Consider the following 24,187-nt stretch of genomic DNA (forward strand, 5'->3'; position numbering starts at 1 on the left):
CAGCCACTAATATGCTTGAGTTCAGAGTAGGGTAAGTCGAAAAAGCATTATGCTTCTCCTGTGTCCTTATAGTTTTATAAAACACTAAAGCTTAAGGCATCTGTGGTTGCACACGGGTTCAGTTGATGAAGTGAATGGCTGTTAACCTGACTGCTCTAAAGTTACTTATTTTCCCTCTCTCTGTAAGGGCTTGTAAAATACAAAATGGCAAAAGTTCAAAAGCCACACTGCTGAATATGATAAGATCGAGTGCAGAAGTTTTAATATTTCAATAAGGGTATGTCCTCCCATCAGTTTGTCAAATGCAGTGCACTTCTGCCTAGAATCTCTTAAATCAATTGAAACTGGGTTTATATTGATGCAGTTTAAATCAGTTGGAGAACACTGGCACAGAGGTTTATGCCAGTATAACTATAATGAGGTTTTTAATGGATTTGGGCCAAAATGATATGAGATTGTGTATAGACCACTTTAATGGCACCTGTTTTGATATTAAGAGGCATCTTACTCCTCAAGTACCCCCAGTGATGCAAGTGGAGCTGAGTATAAAGTAAGACAGTAAGTGTACAATGAAGCACAGTGCACATCATGAACCAAACCTCTGTCAGTGCAGTGTGTTACAGCCCATGCAAGGGCTGGCAAGTGTCTTCAATGCTTTTTAAATTCTCATTTTTTACGTCAATTCATCCCATTCCTGAGAGTACACCATATCAGTGTCCTGTGTCCTTTCTTCTCAGTTCAGCTCAGTGCTTTGATCTCTCTTTTCCAGTTCAGCCTGGATGTTGTTGTCTCATGAGGTTCCCCCTCCGCCACCTCCTTTCCCAGCTGCAAAGATCAAACCTTCACTTTTTTCTCTTTGTATAGTTAGTGGGATGACAGATAATAGAATACAGTTCTCTTAGGCAAGGGCTGAGAAGGGGCTGAAGCTGATCTGTGGATGCCTTTGGTTAGCATGCTATTTTGTACTAGCTCATGCATTCATTTCTGTCATTTTGTGTGTGCCAGACTCACATGTTTCCCTATAATCTCTCATTAAAACACACTCCTACGCACACCCCCTTACAGTCTCCCTGTCTTCATACATTCTCCTTTGATCACCCATGCAATTAAGCTTTCTCCTCAGCTGGTATCTTGTCAGCCCTTCAGTGAAAGGAACCCCTGTGCAGCAATTTCACAAGCATCATCTCTGTCACTGATCAGGTTTTGCTGCCTGATTCAAGAAAGGAGGAAAGAGACTGGATTATGAATTGCAGCACAGGCTGTTAGTCATTAAAATAAAAGAAATTAGATGCAAGTGACACGTGCTATCTTACCGATAAGTAATTTCTAAGTTAGTCAAATATTAGTTTGGATGTGTGCTTATACAAAAGGCAGAATATGGATTTAGAAGTCCAGGAGCAAATATGGAAATACTCCTCAGCCCTCACTTCAGCAAAACTCTCTCTGCTGAAACAACCCCAGGAAGGCCTAACCTTGTGCTTTTTGTGGCATTGAGTTCAGGGGTAGAATCCCAGTTCTATCACTGAATATTCAGGGATCTTAGTGGAGAATAACTGTTTAAGACAAAGTGCTATTTTTATGGGAATTCAAAGGCTTTGTCCAGAGTGAAGCTGTTTTTAATTATGCCCTGTGGCTGCTGTAGCCACTGCCCATGGGGCGGGGACTGGCAGCACCAACTGGGGTCAGCCCAGAACAGCAGATTCCCTTCTGCAGCCCCCTCCAGCCATCAGCTCTACAGGGGCTTTCTGTAACAGATGCTAGAGCCAGGCTGTCATGCTTAATAGCAAACACCACACCTGCCCACCATGGATCTGTCTAATTCTTTTTAAACCTACTTACAGTTTTGACCTCAGCAAAACCCTCTGGGAAGGAGTTCCACAATATAAGCGTGTTGTGGGCAAATGTGTACACTTGTACAGCTTGATATTTTCTGCCTGAAATTGAGAGGCAGCTGAGTGTCAGGGCATCACTGGCCATCATGAGGAGTTGTCTGAGGCACGGGCAAAGATGCCTCAATCAAAATGGTGCCATGCATTAGGAATTCACTAGAATTTTCCTCATTCCTCTGGCTAGCTGGCAGAGATGGAACCAAGCCAAAAACTGAGTGTATGAGAAAGAAGTCTCCTGACCCATTTTCTCAGTTGCCTATAATGAGTTAGCTACCTGGCATTTTCTTTATCTATACAGGTTATGTTTTCAATGGAGAAAGAAATATCTTGTAGGCTAAACTTCCCAAGCTCTTGTCCTTGGCAATAACTTTTCACCTTTAATTTATTTTTATCTTTGCAAAATGTATTGGACTGCTGGGGGAGGAAATCTTACAGATAGAAAATGAAAAACTGTAATAATAATGCTAATTCAAGTATCACATAACTAAAATAAAATACCTCTAGAATAGGTAATATAGTGGAGTCAGTGATCATTAAATATTTTCAAGGTTAACATGAAAGTTGCTGATAAAGGTCTTGAAAGAAGAGGAAGAACTGAAAGGAAAGGGGGAAACAAGATCTCAGCAGTGCTGTAACAAACTGATAGAGGCAACCTCCTGCTCAAGGGGGCCAGCACAACTGCAGCTACATTTTGAAGCCAGAAGGGTGAGCATAGGGAAGGCAGAAATTGCCCTCTAGGCAGAAGGAGCAGGCAGGGAAGGGAGGAAGCCTGGTGATGGGTGGAAGGGAAAAGAGAAGTCCAAGAGATCATGAAAACATCATGTCAAGGGTATCCTGGTCTGCAGAGGGAAAGAAAGTGCTCAAGGAATAAAGAACATCAAAGCTAACAGAAGTTATATAGGGCATTTATAATCAGCGATATCAATGAAAGCAAGCCATTAAGACAGGAATTGTCAGTAGATGGCACTCAAGAATAAACAGCATAATTTCTGAACAATGTGAAACTTTAGAATCCTGCTATACCATGTTATAACTGCTCCTTACAGGTATTTCTGTAGTGATCCTGGGAGCCATGTTCCCTGGAATGCTGCTGAAATACTTTCTGTTGCTTTTCTCTAGAGACAGGACAAAGAAAAAGACAGTCCAATTCCTTCTTCATGATGGGACCAATCTCTCTTTCAGCCTTCTCTTTACAGTAAGGCAGTGTGTTAGGAGTCATCTGCCAGGTTTTGCCTACGGCTCTCATCCTGCCTGTATCCCAGGAGCCATGGGAGAGCCGGCAGCCTGCAGATCCTGTCACCCTGCACACCGCCTGGTCAGAGCACACCCTGCCTGACTGCCTGCACAGAGGCGGGTCAGAGACTTCCACCCTTCCACCACACCATTTCACCAAGCCTGTCAAACACTCCCACTGACTTCCAGGTGCTTGAGTAAGAGGTTTATTGCCTAATGCAAGGAGATGCAGTCTCAGAAGGCAAACATAAGCATAAGTACCACATCACACAATTCTTTTCCCTGGGCATATTATCCCTCCTTCGCTTTTCAAAATGACCTCTTACTGCCTGTTACTGCACTTTTAGCCTCGGTTGCCTATCAGCAGTGCTCAGCTCAGTCCTCAGCAGCTGCAGGGAGAGCAGAATTTTAAAACCAACAGGTTCTTGTTCACCCAGAACCCCAAAGCAGATCTTCAAAACACAGAACAGCAGAAGTCGAGCTGACAGGGTGAAGAGCAAGGAGGAGAATCTCCTATTGCTTAGAAATCACAAGGCAGGCTTTGTGAGCACAGCTCAAGGCACAAGGAGTACTAAAATGAATTCTTTAGTGGAGGAAGTACTTTTCCCCTTTCTAAAAAGGCTACTAAGGATTTCATGCTCTGAATGTGCAACTTTTCTGGTTTTCATGACACCTGAAATCTAGTAGCAGGATTCCAATAGCAAGGGCATCGGCAGTAGCTGTTTTTTGCCAGGCCTGTGTTGACACACGAGAGTGGGATGCAGAGCTGTTGCTGGAAAGGATGACTGTACTGCATCACGTAATTCCCTTCTGGAGGCTGGCTGTGATGTTAAACTGCAAGGCTCAGAGAGGTGAGAAAGGATGCTGTGGGGATTAGTCATTAGGAGCAGTACCAGGGAGAGTGGTGACTGCTAAGCCAGTCCTTGCCCAGCGGCTCTGTATAATCAGGACTGTCTGATAACAGTCTTGCTGAGAACCTGCAGTTCCTCTGATTTCTCCACACTGTCTATTACAGCTGGATTCTCAGGCTGCAGAAAGTTAATGAAATCTGTCAATTTTGATGCCTGGAGAGACTCATGTGCCTGATGAATACATCTGTTGGGGACTCAGAGAAGCTGAATTATGCTATTTATGGCTCAGCAAAGTTGACTTCACAGTCTTGGCCTGTCAATCAGCTGTGTGTCTCAAAAACTAAAGAGACCCAAATAAGTTATATCTAGGGCACAGAGCCTTCCAGAGGGATCTTTCTTCTGTCCTATATTAGGAGATCAGGCTTTGAGAAAGCCAAGATATTTGAAAGAGGGCAATGATCTGATCCCACCGTGAACCACCTTGAGCTGGACACATTCCCCGGACAAAAAGACAGCTACAAAGTCTATAGCTTTTATCAGATCTCAAACTCTTTCCTCCCTGATTGTGTCCTAAGTAGTTCACACTAGCCCAGAATCCATATATGAAGGAGTTTTCCAAAGGACAGACAATATCCTGCTGTGCAGGCATCTGATTGCAGCGCTCAGAGGCCCAGCATTACATCCCCAGTATGGATTCTCAGAGCACATTGGGTTGGCATTCACATCCAGCTATTGTTTTTGATAAATTCTCCCCTCTCTGCATTCATAACAACTCAATTGGAAATCACACAATGAACGAATCACTGGGGATGGGCAGTTATTACAAATGGGCACTAAGAAGTACGGTGATTTCATCAGCGTAAATTGCTCATTCATCTGTGTTGACTTTGTAAATGGAAATTACTGGATTAGGAGGAAGCATGGTATTTATTCCATACTATATTTATAATTTATTTTTCTTTTGTCTTAGTCACACAGCAGAGATCAATAGGATACTAGTTCCTGATGAATTTCCGTATCCCTCAAATGACACAACTCTAAGATCTTTTTACTTCTCTGTGCCTGTCAATACAACCCAGTTTATTAGAAACTCCTTGAATTTCTTGTTACTGCCACAGTGAGGCTTTTATCTTCTGAAATTCTTTACTTTTTGCTTCCCAGCTCTAAGCACAAAGTAAGCAACAACTCCTGCCACAAAATTCAAACTGGTTGCTACCCTCTTCCTTCCCAGCTCACAATCAGAGATATCATCCATGAGTAAATTGCCTCCTGCCTGTGCAGCACGTGCCTGTCAGAACAGGGACCCAAATTCTTGCCTCAGGATGGGGTTTTAGTCACAAGACCAGCCCATCCAGTACCTTAATTTCTATGCTGTGCAGGGAGAGGCATCAGGAGGACGACCTCCTCTCAGCTTATCTGTGTTAATCTTTCTATACAAAATACAGGAGTCTTGTCTGCTGGTACAGATTCATGTGACCTGAATTTATGGCTTGGCTGTCAGAATAATTGAAGCCCTCATGTGAAAGCTGGGAATTTTTTTCAGTCCTTTGCAACAGCCAGTCAGGAAATGAGAATGGCATCATTGACCTAACACTCTTAAAAGAAAGGAGAAGCCAAACTGAGTTAACCTCATGATTTGAATCTTCAAAGTGAATGAAGATTTACCTTATACTCAGGCACCACACAACCCACACCCAATTCTGTGTTGGAATTACAGAAAAAACAATTCTGGCCATGTTCCAAGAGGGATAGACAATGCTTGGAGCCCATATGCCCTCCAGAAGGTTCTGTGCACTTCACAGACACTGTTGTGCATCCTGAGCTGCGGTCATAAGCCTCCCATTAAAGCCCTACAAGTGCCTCTTGGCACTGCTAAGACCCATATTTTGCATTTGGACATTATTAGCTGGGGTTCTGAGATAACAACAGTGAGAGGGAGCACCAGACCAGGCATCTGCAGTTCATTTCTCTGCTGAGCACTTGAATCTCATTAAAAGTTGTGGAGAAATAGACACTAAAAGTCTGAAAAGCATCTGATCAGGTGTCCATGATGTTTCAGTTTCTGAAATACGTACACAGTTGCAAAAAATATTTTATTATTAAATTAGCATGGTGGAGGTTCGGCTCACCAAGCTGATTTAGAAGCAGGGCACAGAGAACTTTAAACAAGACTTTCAGAGACAGATGCTTAAAAGATGCTGGTCTTCAAAAGATAATCATAAAAGCCAGAAGGTCCCCTAGGACTTTTGAAATCTCCTGATTAATGCTGAAATGAATGTGATGTTTAAGACTTAGGTCTTTCAGACTTGACCAATGGGAGTCATGCTATTGACAGGGGTTGGTTGTGTACTAGACATTTCTTCCCTTTTGAGCTTCATTTTCTCATCTATAAAATAAGAATAATTAACCTGCCTTTCATCCACCTTGGCATTTTTTGTCTCTTTTGGCTGTGATCCTGTAAGAAACATTTGGGACAAAGAATGACTTAAATATATGTTTAATGACCTATTGAACCAGAGGGAGTAAGGTCTCTAAAACACAAAAGCCAGACTATCCATTAAATCCTTACAGAAATAAGATGACCTTCAGAAAACCAGCAATATTTAAATCAGCAATGGGAAAAGTGAAGATCAACTGAAAGAGTTTAATGAAAATTCCCATTATTTCTCTCTTTTTTGACAGCTGCTGCATCTGATATTATTGCATTTCATTAGCAGGATTACAGATGAGTAACATAATAAAAGAAAAGGCATCTATTGAGATATAGCTTGAAGCAGAACTGTCCCCCTCTGCTCTCTGGGATATTGTTCCCAGCTGAGATTTACAGGGCTCCAACAATGCATCACAAATGACATCCTATGTAAACAATTGGAGAACAAATGTGAGATGTTATTTAAATGCCTCATTAAGAAAAGGAAATTTCATAGCTTGATTCTTTGCTTTTCTTGACTTTACAGTAGATTTAATTGACAGATCTAAATGAAAAAACATCAAAATTTGTTTACCAGAATTGCCTGTTATTATTTACAATGTGTCTTATATTAGTTCTTATGGAACAACTGAGAAAATTACAGTAGAAGGCCCTATAGAAGTAATCTGGGCCCTAGGAATATTCAGTCTTGAGGAACTAAGGCCTACTCAACTGTAAAAAGAAGATGCCCAAGTAGTTTTGGGTTTAAAACTGCTCCTACATCAATTTAAACTCACATATTAATGTTTTTTCTCTGAAGAACAGACTCATTTCCAGCGTTAACCTGGTGTTCAGCAGACTCGTGGGCTTAATGTTCATTCAAGGAACGCAGGAGGCTAAAAGCCCCAGTGGGCCTTCATTAGTGTGAAAAGATTCTCATGTCCATTAATAAGACAGGTGTCTGTTGATTAAGGCAGGGTCAAGTTCACCTGAGGCTGTGAATGTGCACAGCATCTACATCAGGTTTTTCACAGGAGTCCCTGCACTTTTGAACACCTAAATTGGGACATGGCTTTATTGAGAGGTCCAACAGCTTCTCTTACAAAGAGCTGCTTGGAATGGATGTGTATGAAATGTCCCAGGAATTCTTGTGAAAGACAGCCAACAGCCACTGGATAACTGTTACCTTATAACAGATAAGGAAGTGAATCTCCCTTGACAGAGTGAGAGGAACCTACCTACTTGAAGAACTTCTGAGAACAAGAGAAATAAATGGCAAGTTCTATGGTGTCATCTCTGCTAGACAGGCTAGAGAAGAGGCAGCAGCTTTGGCTTCTAAGTTCAGACTTTCCGCCACTTTCCCCAATCCTCATGGATTCCCTGGATGTACTTTTGCAGCCCCTCTCTTCTGTGGGTCCAAGAGCTGTGATGTAACAAGTAGCTGCAATTCCAGGGGGAGGGTCAGGAGAGCACAAGAGCAAGGAGAGCTGTTCAGAACTTCATGTGAAAGATCTCACCCTGTGATAGTGGTTTGTTTTGCATGCGTTTAGATGCAAGCCCTCTCTCATATCTGTAGTCTGTTTCTGTCTTTATTTTCTTATTTGTGCATGGTGTGAAAGAAACCCTAAGAGCAATCCAAATAAGAAAGCTTTCAAACAAAATTCGGTATTTGCAACTGTTTCAAGTTAATGAAAGCAATGCATCAAAAACAAGAAGGTGAACAAATGATTCACAGTAAAAATAATGTAGCAGAGTTTTTCCTCTTCCTAAATTGTCCCCAAGTCTCAATGATATTGAATATATTTGCTGTTGAAAATTACTCACCACTGAAACAAATGATGTGTGAGTTATACTGGTATGTTGCTCTGGTTTAAATGCATACTAGTGAAGGCAATATTTTTTTTTATGTTCAGCCATTAGATTGCAGGTTCAGAGTGCACAAACAATCTGGATGAGCTGTGTCTATCACATTTACAGAGGGGAAGCAGCTGAGGTGTTCAAAGGCCATGACTTGTTTGCCGTATATATTGGGATGAACCATCATCCCTCAGCTATGAGAATGAAAACTCACCAAGCTGTATCACCACAATCAAGTCCCTAATGAGCTGTGTCTGTAAAGATGTGGAAAAGCACTTTGCTGATCAACTTTTAGGTTGGAAAAGGCCTCTGAGATCATTGCATCCAACCTTTGACAGATCACCACCTTGTCAACTAGACCACCACACTGAGTGCCATGTTCTGTTGTTTCTTGAACACCTCCAGGGATGGTGACTCCACCACCTTCCTGGGCAGTCCATTCCAATGTTTGGAACACTTTCCATGAAGAAATTCCTCCTGATGTCCAGCCTGAACCTCCCCTGGCTCAGCTTGAGGATAGGTCCCCTCATCCTATCACTGGTTGCCTGGGAGAAGTCCCTGACCCCCACCTTCCTACCACTTCTTTCAGGAAGTTCTAGAGAGTGATAAGGTTCCCTCAAGCCTCACAGCAGTGCTTCTGAGGTACAAAAGCCTTTCCACAACCTAAGTAAAGTGGTGGGATGGGGGAGTTAAACCAGCCCTAATAAACTTCTCCCAGGAAGGAGACAGGAACATGACAGCCTCTGGCTCCCATGCTAGTGTCTGATCTGCTGCCAGAGCAGATCTCTGCTGCCTTTTTCTCACTGCTCCTGGAGAAATTACAGTTTAGCCCTGTTGTTAGTGGGGATTAATTTGGTGAATTAAGTTGGTGAATTTACCAATGAATTTATGGGAAGTTAATTTGTTCTGAGGACGAAATCATGTCAATTCAGATGCACTCAGTTAATTGTTGATGGCATTGGTGTGGCCATTAGATACAAAACCACACTGCTTTGGGGGTCAGCAGGGAAAAGCATCCTGATTAGCTTAGTGGCTGGAGAAAGCAACATCCCCTGGATAGTCAATATTGAAAGAAAATTATACTTATTTAGCATACTTTATTAGCTAATTGACTGTGGAATGCTTTTAAAGAAACAGCTAGAGCCTGGGGTAGGATTATGCCCAGTACATCAGTGGGAAAGGCACAAATAAGCTCTTGAGCCATCTTTCCTGTATCAGCTGTGATTGCTGGACCACTGTGTACCTTCTGATGTTGGAATATAAAACCAGCAGGGCCCCAGTCGTGCTGTAACATTTGTTGGCACCAGAGTGCATTCAGGCAGCGGGCAAACATCACTGCCTGTTGAATCAATGACGTCACCAGTCCTCTGCTCTCTGTCCCTCTTGCAGCTCTGTGGAGAGCTGCTACCTAAATGTACTCAGCAGCCATGCTGATTGTGGTGCTAGTCACACCAGAGCTTTCTGAAGTGAGGGAGCAGTGACCTGTGTTATCAGTGTCCTGAAGCACAGCATATCTATGACACTGCAAGGCACAGCACTGTTTGTTCCCTCAGAACCTGGCACGGGACGAGCATGAACAGAGGTTTTAAAATGAACATTTTAAAACAGGCCTTAATATCTTACTGCCTGTGTTTCCTGAGATCACAAGGGTGGACAGATACCTGTGTTTAAATGCTCTGCTTTGCTGCCAGTGAAAACCTTGTCTGGGCTGGCAACTCCACACCAGCAGAGATACTTGAGCATTTATGGATTGAGATAGACAGCAAACGATTCCATAAACCACCAAATATTAACCTGTGCTTTTAGAAATCCCATGCCAAATTATGGACAAGAAGATAGAGAAGGGAGGGTATTTTTCATCCCTGAAACACATACTTAGTTTGGCAAATGTATGTTCCTTAATGTGCAGTTTCTCAGGTTTGTGTTGCCCTTCATGGGAAGGCTTTACTGACAGAGCTCATATTTAGGAAGAGAATCCTGTTCAAGGTCTCACATTCCCTGATACCTGGACAATTATCTTTGTTAGCCTTTCCAGACTTGTGGAGATCAAAGGCAATGATAACTACCAGAATAGAGATCCTCACCTGGCATAAATGACTCATCTCTCTTTTAATTTGGGCTGGCATTTCAGAGCCAGAACATGACTTCTCTGCGAATGCAAAGCACACCCAGCCCTGCTACAGTGCAGCGTGACAGACGTGGCTCTGCCTGGGGGTCCCTGGTCCAAAGACTCCCCAAACCCCTTAGGCAGAGCCCAGCTGCACTGACCGTGCCCTGCCACCCTGCAGGGTGTGACTGTGCCACAGGGGCAGTGAGGGCAGGGCAAGGGGGCCAGCCCTGCAGTGACACTGCCCCATGGGGGTCCCACTGCTGTCCTGGCCAGCCCTGCGCAGCACCACGTGCTCAGCTCCCCCTCACCTCCCTGCACTGATGAAGGGCAGACCCCCATGGTTAAGTTCCTTCCAGCTCCATGCTTGTCAGGATACCTATTTTCTTGTTTCTCTGTATTCTGGTCTGTGGCTGGTATTAATGAAATAAAAGGTGAGCCTCATTCCCTTTCCCTTCCTTTGCCCACGCACATTAATTTAAATGCAAATTCACTCAGAAAGATCAAAATTAATTATGCTTTTTGCAGCAGGCTACACGGAAAATGGAATGCACAGGGCTGGCTTTTCCCTTTTCTCCTTTATTTTTTGGAAGTGCAAAGGAAAAGCAACATAGAAAATTATTAACGTATGTGTCTAAGTGTTGCATGCTTAGTTTTGTTTTTTTTTCCGATGCTTTTTTGCATGTCTGAAATTCCACTGTTGCTTTCAGTTGCAAGCAGCTTCAGAAGGAATATTGAAAGGTTAATCTGTTAGTGACATAAATTGACATCCAAATGACAAATAATATTCTGTTTACCACTAATAAGAATCAATCTCCATTAAGAAAAACTATGCTGACCCTTAAGAAATTTGTCCATTATTGTCTGATCAGAATGTAACTGAAGTATGAGACTTCACATTTTTTTTCAGTGGGGAAAAAAAGGCATGGGGGGAGTGTTCTGTTCCTCAACAAGTGCAGGCATTTATATAAGTTTTTTTTTAATGAAAATGGAGACAAGTAAATTTCTGACTCAAGGTGCAGTGCAGAGTCCCACAGGCTGGAACTTCACATCTGGGCACAGTCACAGCAGCTGAACTGCTCTCCAGAGCCAACATATGGACAGGGCTATCCTTTTTTGCCAGATCCTGGGGGAGAAAGGCAAAATTCTGACAGTTTTTTTAAGGGGAATGGGTGCAGGAATTATGTGCATTGTGCTATAGAGACATTAGATATGCTCTGAGAAACCTTCTGGACCAGTCTCTGTGATGCTCCAGTGGAGCTGCCAGGGTGACTGTTACATGACTTTATGTGGGAAAAATGGGTGGTCACAGAATTTAAATGCTTAAGGGCAGTGTGAATAATCAAATGAACAGGTAAACCAGAAGAATTTAGCTAGATATTCAGTCAGTCTGGGGTTTACTTGCTTAGTAGCCTGTGGGAAGAGTATGCTGTCCTGCTTCTGGGACAGACCCTGTTCTTAGCACTGCTGGTCTTAGCCAGTGTGTCTGGACACATCAGTTCAGCCAGCTCACTGCCTACTGCCCCTTGGCCAGCAGTGTGGCTGTAGCCTGATGAATTCACGTATTGCAAAAACCAGAGGAAAGAAAGGGATGCTTACAACCAAATAGCTAATTTTTCAAATTCCATATGCCATTAAGAAAGTGCTTTTTTGTGTCCCCTTAGCAACTAGAGTTCAGGGTGCCTTTGTAAAACACATGGCCAAAGATCTTCCCTGCAAAGCTTACAAATGAAACAAATCAGAGAAAATATTCAGAGAAAAAAGCTGACAAAGAAAAGGGATTTATCCCCAGCTATGGAGCCACTAAAACCAACATCCATTTCAGTACTCTGCTAAGATTTTACTGAACAGGGCACACTGGATCTGCTCTTTCCATTAACTTCCCATAAAATCATGGGTCTAGCTCAAGATCTGCTCCTGCTCTTTAAATATTTGGATACACCCTCTCAAAGGTCCTTCTACCAGGAAAACACAGCCTAGCTGAATGATCCTGGATCCAGAAATAGGGTCAGCCCTGTGCCCTAAAGACTTTGCAAGAGGTGGAAGCAGCACACAATTGGTAGCCTGACCCTTGTGAGCCCTGCTGGGCTCAGGAGTTCAGTCTGGTGTCAGCTGAGTGGTACCTGGAGGGAGCCTGGCCAGAGCTGGCCTCTGCACTAGCCCTGGAAAACAGACCCAGGTGACTGTGCTGGCACTTTGTGCGTCAAAGCAGCAAAACATATCTTGGCCTGCAGCCAAAGAGGGCCTTTAGAGAGGGGCCATGTGAAGAGATGCTGTGCCCCAGGCTTGCTGCAATTCTTCAAGTGGGCCGGTCATTCAAGATTGCAGCTCTCAGCAGCTGCCATTTATTACAGTGGAGGCAAGCACAGTGAGTAATCACTTCAGATACTTTCTCTCTTGATCTTGTGGCTGAGCTTAGTTTTACTGTGGTTTCTTTGGTGTGCTTTTCCTTCTGCCGTCATGCTCAGGAATCACTTGAGTGCAATGTTAGCACAATAAATCACACAGCCTTTTTTTTCCAAATAAAAGCAGAAAGCAATAGCTTTGAGTCATTTCAACATCCTGGTTTTCCTGCTGTCAGCTCAGTGAAGCAAGAGTACACAACTTTCAGCCCTCCAAAGGCTGTGGTTGCTAGCACAGTGATGTCTCTATCCTTGCTTTCTCAGAAGTGTTCCTGGGAACACTCAGACAGGGCTGCTGGAACCAGGGCAGACAACACCATGGCCGCTGCCTAAGGTCACAGACAAGGGACAACTGTATTTGTTCAGTGTTTACTTGTCAAGGAAAGACAATCTGCCTGTCTATATATTATGCACAAACCCAGCATACCCACACATGCCAAAATGTGAATCTTTCCTAGCAAACTCTTGTTATTGCTACATGGGTATGGAGACTGCCATCTGGTTAAGGTGGTGGAATGCATTTCAGCCATGCTCAGTTCACATGACCAAGTGCTGTTAGACTTCTCAGCTCATGTGCAACATTTCTGTGATCAGATAAGGGAGGTTGGTGCAGCAGTGATTCCTTGGAATTTCTGCTATTTCTGCAAATTCAAACAACATGCTGCTGATGATTGATTATAGTAATTTTGTTGTTCATATCACCCTATTCATATCACAGCAGGTATTGCTTGTAATTATTAAGGCTATTTGTTATTAGAGATGCATGGGTGGTGAAATACAATGAGAAGCAAACAATTTAACTGGTAATAAAATTAGCTGATGATGGAAAGTCAATCTGCTAATTATCTCCAAATTGTGTCTGTCAGTTGTGTTTTGCATTTCTCAGGCTCCTCTCTCCCCAGTAGAATAGCTTTTGGAGGTCTGCATTCTAAGGAACACACCGAATTCCCCAGCAAGGGAGGTCTTCATAATGTTACCTTTTTTCTCATACAGGCTCACATAACTTCATAAATACTTTGTGGCAAATGGGCATTTCATTGGGCAATTTACTGCAGAGCAGACAGCACACTATTTTTTTTGTAGAAGATTCTTTACGAAACTTAATAAAAATTAGGTTGATTACTTCAATTTCACAACTATTGAAAAATACTAAGTACTTAGATTCTTAGCTGTTAAATTTTCAAAACATTTTGTGATATTTAAGTGGTGGAGCATACATTAAGGTCAGTTTGAGTCACATGGATAGAGTACCTTTGGACAGTGTTAAAGCTGCACAGGGGCTTTTTTAATTGTCCTTGTTTCTTAGGATTGTCTGATTAGCTGGTTCATCTACTGGGATTCTAGTATACAAGCAGTGAAAAGAACAAACCATGTGGGCAGCAGGACCAGTGGTACTTGGTTTTCTGTGCATTTTTGCACAGTGGTATTGCCAGTTGGGCATGGCACTGAGGCTGTCATTTTAGCTGGTATTTGTATGGTTGTTTGACAGCACTACATCTCCTTTTTATAGCCAGTATTAATAGGTAATTCCATAGCTGGCTATGAGAAATTAAAGGTGGCTGTCAGTTTTCATGTGTCCTGTCAGTTTGCTTGTATTTTAATTTCTCTTTTAAATGCAGACAGGTACAACAAATAACCCACATGAAATTAAATATTTTTCCTAATATCCATTTTTAAAAAGAGGTTAAACGTTGAGTTTCTTTCCAAGCAAGTACCATCCTGTTTGGAAAAATTATGATGCCTTAAGCATTATAGAATTAAAATTTTAATTATTTTTTTTTAATTTTTAAGGTTTTTTTAAGATAAATGTAAGATGAAATGTGGTCAAAGACTTAAGACCTGTCATAGTTGATTACACTTCCAGACTAATGGAAGCCTGTACACATAGACATAACTTTGCCTGAATCATAACAGAATAACTCACAGAGCTGCAGAATAGTTTGGGTTGAAATGAATAATGAGAGATCATCTAGTCCAGCTCCCTGGCATGGCCAGAGACATCCTCAGCTCAATCAGGTTACTCAGTGAAGAAGAATGATGTTGATGTAACTTAAATTCAAGGAGTTTGTAAATTACTTTTCAGCTGAGGAATGAGCAAAGCTTTCAGGGGCCAATATGCCTGCAGTTGTGGGGTGACCATATTGGGGTCTAAGGAAAACAGCTCTCCAGAGAAGGATAAGCCAGCAGAGTAGAAATAATCAAATAGAGATGGAAAACTAGGAAGACATTTCTGCAGCTGTCCAGTGATGCTGAGAAGAGAGGAACCCAAGCTGTTTTATGTAAATGCTGAGAAATGTAATAGATGTGGAGGAACCACAATATTGACTAAACATTAGAGGATGTAATATTGGCTAAATAGACCTGTGGTTTGAACCATCATGGCCACTCTTATTCTCTGGGCAGTCTGTATCTGCTTTTCCAAGTCAAAGCCACTCTGGGATATAAGTGAGCTGAAATGTTATTTTTACAACTTTGTTCCAAGTGTGAAATACATATCCAAACCTGTAAACCCTGCATGAGGGAGCTGAACAGCTCTGCTAACCACAAGGATTATGCAGAGATTGTGACCTGCTGTGGCTGAGCTCTGATGCACCGCCACAATGTCAGAAAGTAAACAGGAGTTACAAGATAAACTTCTGTCACCCGTGGTCTTGGATTGCCATTAATTTATGCAGGAGGCAGCAGTGGAAAATGTTAATAAGAAAAAACTGGGAATTAAACACCGCTAAAAAACCCCCAAAACAACCCTGCAAAAGGGAAACCCTTCGGCTTTAGGCTGGAAGCAAGGGGAGGCTCTGCCAGGTGTGGGAGTGCAGAGAGGCCGTCAAGTGCTGCTCACAGCTGCAGCTGTGCCTCTGCCTTTAGCCAGCGTGTGTGTTTACCCTGACTGGGAGCAGGACTCTCCACATGCACTCCTGAACTCCTGCTGATGGCAGGTAAAGCTGCTCTGTCAGACAGCCCTGCCTCTGGATATCCAGGGGAGCCATCAACCCCTCATTCTGACAGGCGGTAGCAAGAATTAATACAAGTGATAATTAGTCCCTTGGCTTGGCTTCTTTTCACTATTTAAAGAAAATAAAGCTTTCCTGCTGTAGGAATGAGAGAAATGTGTTTCTGCCATAGGCAGGCTGGATTGGACTATCTTCCCACACTACCAAACAGAAATCCAGAGCTGTTCTTGTGAGATTTTTGGAGGATCCCTGTGGAAAATAGTCATAGGAGGAAGGCAAATAAGTGGTGACAGGTGGGGCCAGCATCTCTTTGTCTGACTGTTACCAAGTGGTGAGCCTAGGGATGCCTAGGAATGTCTGAGATTTCCTATCAGAAATGAGCCTTATCAAGCTAGGAGAGCAGACTCCTGGGGGGGTCACACTTCTCTCCAGAAAGCAATGCTGGTTTCTGCAGGACCCTGGACAGCTAACACTTGGGAACAGCCTTGCTAAAATCTGCTGACAGTAAAGACCGAAAGTGGGAAGTTTTGGTGATTTCACTCAAACCAGCATAGAAATGTGTTTGGACTTTGTTCCCCACTCCATTTAGCATTTCCACTTGTTGTTGGCCCTCCAGCAACAGTAAGAGCAGGGAAGGGACAGCTAATTCCAGATCCTTCCAGAAGAATATTCACAGCTTTCCAAGCACGGCCTGGAAGCCAGAGACACACTGATGTAATAACAAGGTCACTGCAGACAAGCAGCAGCAAAGGCACACTTCCATCTGTCTAAATCTTTGAGTATGTTTGAACATAATGGTGTACTGAGGCTAAAGGACTGGAAATGTGGGATGACGTGCTTAAATGCACAACCTCTGTTTGCCCTTGTGAAGATTATGAGCCATACCTAAAAGAGCATTGCCACAGGATCAGGTAAATTGACTTTTATTGAAACATACTGTAATATGAAGGGGGGAGCTGAGGGGAAGATTCCAATTTAACACAAATACATTGCATTTCAGGCTCCCAAATAACTATTGATATCTGCTGTCCTGGAGCAAATCATATCTTCCCTGACAAGTCAGACAGCTGCTCCTTCTCTATCTTCCCTTTGTTATCTTTAATAGCCATGGATTGTTGTGGTACCTTGAAAAAAAATGTTTGCAACTTACTTGATGGATGTCTCACCTCCTGCTATTAGCCCTGGTTCATGGGCTCATCTAATGCCTGTTCTTGCCTACAAAAGTCAGACCAAGTGCTTTTGAAATGAAAGTGTGCTGAGTGTCAGTGCACACCGTGTACAGCTCCCTTCCCCTCCATCTGGCAGCTGGTGGAGTGAACAAGCTCTCCTCATCATCCTGAAGTAAGTTAGGTAGAAACAACCTCTAGAACTCAGATCCAGCTCCCTACTCAGAGCAAGGCCAACTTTAGTCCTATAAGAGTGTTCAAGGTCATCCCAGATGTGGCCTGACTACCTCTAGGGACTGAGATCCCACAGCTTCTTGGGGCAAATGTTTCCATGTTTGATCACAGTCACTGTGAACAGCTTTTTCCATTTAGAGGTATGGGAATATTTGTACCTTAAACACATATCACTAAGAGCTGTAAGATATGTCTGAAAAAAAAAACCTGACCAATTTTTTGAATGGAAAAGACAAAGCAAATCTCCTTTCAGGCTATCAACTGTCCTCAAGTGTATCAAAGGAAGTAAAGACAAATATGGTAGAAATGGCTTGGTAGAATAGTGCATCAAGTTCCTCACTTTTCTCTGACAATCTTTGCTTCCCCCAAATGTCAGTCAACACCATGGGCTGTGGAAGTTCTCACCACGTTGCTTCAGGTCAGCCCAGAAATGTGCTAGGTCAGCCCTAAAAACCTTCAACAGCAAACCAAAGAGTGTGTATGGGTTAAGCAAAGTTACTTGTCCTTGTGATGCAAAGGAGGAGTGTTTGTGTTGTCCATTCAGCAGCACAGCTATAGAAGCACAACCTTCTGCACAGAGGAACTAAAGAGCTGGCCAAGTTAACAGCTTGAAGAGCCACGATCCCCTCTGCAGTGTGTTGGTGGCAATTACCTGCTCACTCTGACACCAAGGGAAAGAAATGCATCTGGAAACCCATACCTGTTTTACCAACCTGACAGGTCTCTGTTCAAAATCACCAAAGGGAATCCAATAACAATGACCACTGTGCGTTTTGGAATGACCTTTAAACTAGAGCATATAAAAATCTACTGCTGGAAACATCCTCAAGTTGAGGGCATCAAGGAAGTCATAAGTCACCCCGTATTAGCTATCCATGTGCTTCTACTTTCTGTGTCTCTAATTCCCTGATTAATCTGTGGTTGAGAACTAATACAAACTGCACATCCCTAGTCAGGTTTTACATTCCTAAATGGGAAACACAAAGTCCTGGACCAGACTGTAGCACAGGCATATTTTTAGAAGGAGGGGCAAGACTGATACATTTAGTAGAGGGTTTTGGCAAATACAGTAATAAACAGTATCCTCTTTATATTTCCCACTGTTGCATACACAAGCTGTGCTGATGGAGTGTTCAGCACTGAGATTGGCCCTTCCAACACTCAAATGGGAGAAGGGATTTATGCTTTAATGTGTGTACTGTGTGCTCCTCCCAGCTCTCTTATATTCTCCTTGTACAGATAAGACTGGAAGAGAGTTGTTTTCTTTATTCTGTCTCACTTTTGTAGCTATCAGATGAAAAAAAGAAACAAACCCAAACCTAAGAGGAATTCAGCTTTTCTGTCATGAAATTAACAGCCATGCTTTCTGATTGGAACAGGTCCCCAGTGGTACCCATCCCGTGTTGGCCTGCAGCTAGAACGCAGTGAGTATTCCTATGGCTGAACACAGCCACCTAATGTATCACTGATCTTCTGGCAGGTTCTCCTCCTCACAGCAGTGCTCTCTCTATACCTGTTATTGGGTGAACTGTTAATACATTCTCATTAAGTGACATCAATTATTAGCTTATTAGTTTTCTCATTAATGAAAGAGCCTAATGGTTCTCATAGCCACTGAGTGAAATGTTCCAGAATTGTGTATGATCACATAATGAAGACAAGGAAGTTTTAAGCCTGTTCATTCCCTTCCTTCCCTCACTGCATTACTTGTTTCTGTACTTGCTCACTGCCTTGCCAGAAGATGCAGCTGGCTGTCAGAGGCAGCCTCTCTGTCAGTCCACAAGTTCTTGGTGGACATGGCAGTGGAAGATAAAGCTGCCAGAGGCTGTTTGGTGTTTGGTCTGTGGATGTGTAGAATTGCAAAGCCATAGAAAATGAGGACTCAGCACCTGATGGAATTTAGCACCCTCACTGATGTAAAAAGTCAACAAATGTATATTGAAAAGGAGACCATACATAAGAAAAGAGCAAAGAGGTGTTGCAGCTATGGCAACATCCTGTGCCAGTGGCTGTTGAGTTTTTCCAATATCCAGCTTACCTCCTATATAAAAAAACAAACCATAAAACCAAATATTGTTATTTCATGTGTCTGTCTGCACACTCTGGATCCATTAGGATTGGAAGCAGACGCCTCAGAATACTGCAAACAGTAATGTAATGCCAGATACACCTGGTCTGCCTAGGTCAGACAGCTAGCAAAGAAATCTTGGATTTTGAGCCTTTTCCCAAGAAGTTGCATCCATCATCAGGTGCTGCCTGTTGTAAAACATCCTGAGAATGAGAATACCTCAGCAAAACATGTCAGTGAGGGAGATGCTATGTGACACAGCCCTTGCCATTAGTCTTGCAGGACAGAAGAAGTGTTCTGTGGAGTTGTCTGTGTGATTGCACGGCCTGTCTCTAAAGGGCTGGGCTAACAGAGACAGAGGTGTACAGCTGTCACACACTGCTGCCCTGTGTCACGACAATATTGTGCTTTTGTTAAAATGGCAAGGAAATAACCCTCATGGAAGAGCTCTAAGTTGCTAACCTGGAGGATAAGTACCAAGTCACCAAAGTAAATCAGAATCCAAGCTGGGCCTACAGCTGGACCAGTAGCAGGGCAGGCTCAGCATTATGCTGAGACCCCAAGAGGGTACCTGTTGTCCACGTCATCTCCTCTTCCATTTCTGCCATTGCAGATGGGCCCTTTTTGAAGGATTCCATCAGCATCCAAAGCCTTGCCGTCTCTTCCATCGTTACACTGTATTTTACAGACCTGGGTCAGCAGGTTGGTTGGACCACAGTAAGTATGTCCTTGTAACAGTTGGCATGATACATCTTAATGGGCAATGTGTTTTGGCATCAAATTGCTTCAGCTTCCTCAGCCTGTGCTTCCTTATGCAAAATGGTGTAATTAGTTTATCAGCACTCAAAACAGAATTAAATGGAGAGTGAGCCAAGTTATCAATATGCTAACTCTGACTTCCAATTAAAGATTAGAGGGGGAACATAAAAATATTGCCTGAGGAAAAAAAAATCAATTTTAAAAAACAGTTTTAGCTTATCTTGGGCTCATATGCCTGTGCAGAACTGCAGCCAAATACATTAATTTGCTAAAAGACTCCTCAGCTTTGAACGTGGAAAGATATTATAAAGAAAAAATGGATTTCTAGTAATCCTGTTACTAATGCAGGAAAATAATTGGATGGAAATACCTTACTCTTTGTTCAAGCAAAGAACAATTCTGAGAGAAGCCAAGGATTGCAGGCAGAAGATGTCCAGCCAGGGTCAAGAGTAAAAAGTTTTGAATCTCCTTGTAAAACAAAAGCATGTTTGCCATGACAATGATACTCGTCTTATGCTGTAGGTAGAGCTGGCTTGACTTTAGTTATTTTCCTATAAGCAGCTGTTGGAAGGTCAGGGTGCTGAGAGAGAGACAGCACATTCCACTCAAATGGGCTACAGGGAACTCTAACCTTACAGGCTCCTTTGGGAAAGTGAGAAGTGAAAGATTAAATCCTTTCACAGCCCAAAGACAGAAGACAGTAGAAGGGTTTGAAAGGACAGTGAAAAAATAGGAGAAGAAGAGACCTTTCCAATGTCCTACAGGTGGCACATGTGGAAGAACTGAGAGTAGTCTCATGGTGACTCTGACCAAGCTTTTGCTGCAGTTTGAATGTAGAGCACTAACTCAAGTGACACACAGACCACATTTCTAAATTGGGTAACTTGGGAAATTGGGAAACTGGGAAATTCCCAATTTGTGCAATGAGAAACACAGGTAAGACTAAACTACAGTTTCTGAAAGCCATAAAAGCCATGATGAGACTACTCATGGCAATGGAAGGCAAATAATCAACTGCTTGCAAAGCAAATGAATTTTTTGCTATCTGGCACCATGGCTGCTGGCCAAATTATTAGATTCTTACCTCAGGCAGCCCACAAATCCCATCCTGCTCGCGGGGGACAAACAATCTGAGTGTCAGATGTTTGAGCAACTTGCAGGTGATAGTCCCAGTTCCTCTCTCCAGTAGGTCACTACAGGCTAGAAAGCATTCCTACATGACAATTGGAATGGACATGCTACTTTACAGTCCCTTGAAATGTACACTCAAGGTGAAGGTTACTGCCACAACACTAACCCCCCTTGACCTGGATCAGCCTCTGGATCAGCTTTATATGTTCACATATCCATCTCAAATCATGTGCACTTCTCCCTCTCCTGGGATGCAGCTCACCCTGAGCAGCACAAATTCTGGCAGCTTTTAGTCCCTTTGAAGAAGAATATGACCTGTATCCATCCTTCCCAGTTCTGAAAGGATCCAAATCCCCAGGGGGTGACCAGCAGTTTACTGCAGTGGAGCAAGAGCATTTCCCACTGTGTAACCTACCTGTTTGAGGAGAGGTCTGTGAGTTTACTGAGGCTTTACTCCATCCTGATTAATGGCCTACTGGGGCCAGACTAATTAATGCTAGTCCCGTTTCCTTCACGAATCCATCCCACCACCTCTCAACCATGGAATTTCCTTGCAAAGCAAAATTGTGATTACTGCAGCTTCCTGTTTGCTACAATTAAGTAATCTGCAAGAACCTTATTTATTCTCTCTTTTTCTGGTGGTTTATGTAGCCTAAGACAGTAACATAACTAAAGCTTAATATCCCATTATAAATACTGCAGTTATGACCAGGAGTAGGTACTGCAGGCAGTGGCATTTTTTTAATGATTTAATCTGCATGCAAAAAGTTGAGTCCGTGAGTTTCTGAATATTCATCTTATCTCATTCTGCTCCATATTCTAAATTGTCTTCATTCTCAGTGGGAGAAATCTTCTTCCTAGCCACGTCATTTAAACAGTCAAGAGATTTTTATATTATAGCTAGTCCATAGCAATAGAGAAAAGGTTCACAGAAGACTGTATTCTAACAACAGCAATTAGAAATGCATTTGTACACAGGATGTGTAGTTTTACTGACATTTTTACTGTCTTCAGATTGCCTGCGCTCCCATCTCCCTTGATGCTGCACCAGATTTATGCACACAATGAGGGAGACTTCTGATTTAAAGGTTTGACATTTAAATAAACAAGGCACAGAATAAAAATATTCTTATCTCATCAGCAAAATGGTATCTAAGGTACAAAGGGCCACATTCTTGTCTGGGCTCCAAAAAGAGATACCGGAGAACATGTTGGTTCTCCAGAGGTAGATACATTGGACATGGGTCTGTCTAGGGGAGCACTCAGCACAGGGTTGGGTTTTCTGGGGCTCTGTCACCTCACTGGAAATCACCAATGAAAAAGAACACCAAGGCTGGGGATTTACACCAAGTCAACAACTTGTGGTTTTTAAAAGGGGAAAACAGAATCAACCTCCACCTCCTGGGAGCATCACCCTTTCCAAACATGTTGTAAAATAAAAGGTGGTGCTGCTGGCTGTTCCCAAATGAATTGGAAAAGAATTTGTGTATCAATAACTCTCTGGGAAAATCAAGAAACTTCAGCTTCCCTTTTGGAACATGGACAGTCTCAGGTTTACAATACTTGTCACACTCCACCTTGGCAGCTTAAGGCTTTGTTGTTTCCTGTTGCCTACTTAGTCCCTCTGCCAGGGGCTGACCGCATGCAGGCAGGATGTTGCCTCCTCTTCCTCAGCTTTCCTAAAACACTGTTGCACAGTGACCAAAATATTTTTGGTGTTTTTTGCTGTGAAAGGCCAGACTTCCCCTGGGCTCAGGTTACACCACAGCTTTGAGATTGGCTGACCAGTTTCCAACAAACTCTAGAGGCTGGATTGCTCTGATGGAGGAAGGAGGACAAACTGGAGTGAGGGATTTGTGATTCTCCTCCATTGAAACAATTATTTGTCAGTCTCTTTTGAGAAATTAGGTCCTTTCCTGGGATAAAAGTAGATATTTAACCTCAGGTGTCTCTTTTAGAAGAAAGGAGGCCCTCAAGGCTGATTTCCAGGATATAATTCAGGAACAAAACAAAACCTGTTTCTTAGTATCATGAAATTTGTTAGAAATCTTGCTCTACTCTCCCTTCTTTTATATAAAGCAAATATTATCTGAAACACCTAACCCCCAACAAACACATAATTTACTTCTGCACAAGACTTACCAATTTCTTTAGCCCACCTGGAGGGCATAGTTGGGGCTTGCTGACTGATGCTGAAGAGATATGAATGGGAGCTGAGTTTATAGATTTGTTCTATATGGCTCCGTAAAGATTTTACCCCCAGGGATGTTTGAAATTCCCACCACTTGAGTGATGGCTTTTATTTTTAATCTCTATGCAATTTTGGGTTTAAACATGTTTGACAGACACCTCTTTTTACATAATTGCAATGTGGCAGGGTAGGGTGACTTTTTGAAACATGGCTGGTGTTTTACTGCTAAGAATACACACTGCTGCTGTAGTGAAAAAAAGAAAAAACAGAAAAAAAATCCATTCTTCTGGCTCAAATTCACACTGCTGCTAAAGATTTCCTTATTCGAGCAATGATTGCAATTTCTGATTTATCAGCTTCTGTTGTCCTGTTGCTACCTGGGCCAGCTATCAAAAGGATCCAAATAGAACTGAGAAAATAGCATAGAACTGTAAAAAAACCCGAAGCTTTACCTCCAAGCCTGTGAATATCAGAAGATTAACCCTGAAACATAGTACTTCAGTAAATATTTTTTGTAACTGTGATTTAAAATTAGGGATTGCTTAAGTACTTTGACTCCTAAGTACCTTAAAATAGTAAAGCTGGCAGCAGCACTGTTCCATTTCAAATTTCCCAATGAAAAAAGATTCTGCTCAATTTAGAAATGTAGACATCAATACTTCTTTAAACCCAGGAGCATCTTTGAAGTCTGAAAATCCACATTTTTCACTAATTGATCTGTTCTCTCCTGGCTGGCAAGCAAATTTATCACCAAGTTAGACATTGTGGAAAATGAAGAAGAAGCCAGGAAAGGATCTGTGTTTGAAGCTCTGTTTTTATGCACAGCAGGTGTACGCAGTGGGGAAGGGCAATGAGGAGGTGCTGCTGTTCTCTCAAGGGGAAAGCAGTGTTTTGGTCAGTGTGGTTCTCTCCTCTTGCATCAAAGCTTTTTGGTCCTG

General features: G+C 42.6%; 1 protein-coding gene across 2 annotated transcripts in view; it reads left to right on the forward strand.

Moving 5' to 3' along the window:
- The window catches only part of TECRL (trans-2,3-enoyl-CoA reductase like), a 59,164-nt gene that overhangs the window by 14,302 nt on the left and 20,675 nt on the right, over nucleotides 1–24,187 (forward strand). Inside the window, exons 3-4 of one of the 2 annotated variants that reach the window (XM_086888746.1) lie at nucleotides 18,480–18,524; nucleotides 19,782–19,885. In XM_086888746.1, coding sequence (XP_086744872.1) covers nucleotides 18,480–18,524; nucleotides 19,782–19,885 — 149 coding nt within the window. The remainder of the gene's footprint in view (nucleotides 1–18,479; nucleotides 18,525–19,781; nucleotides 19,886–24,187) is intronic. The other variant, XM_086888748.1, reaches the window with a different exon arrangement.

Source organism: Cyanistes caeruleus, chromosome 5 (genome assembly GCF_971803275.1).
Source record: "Cyanistes caeruleus chromosome 5, bCyaCae1.hap1.1, whole genome shotgun sequence".
Classification (NCBI taxonomy): domain Eukaryota; kingdom Metazoa; phylum Chordata; class Aves; order Passeriformes; family Paridae; genus Cyanistes; species Cyanistes caeruleus.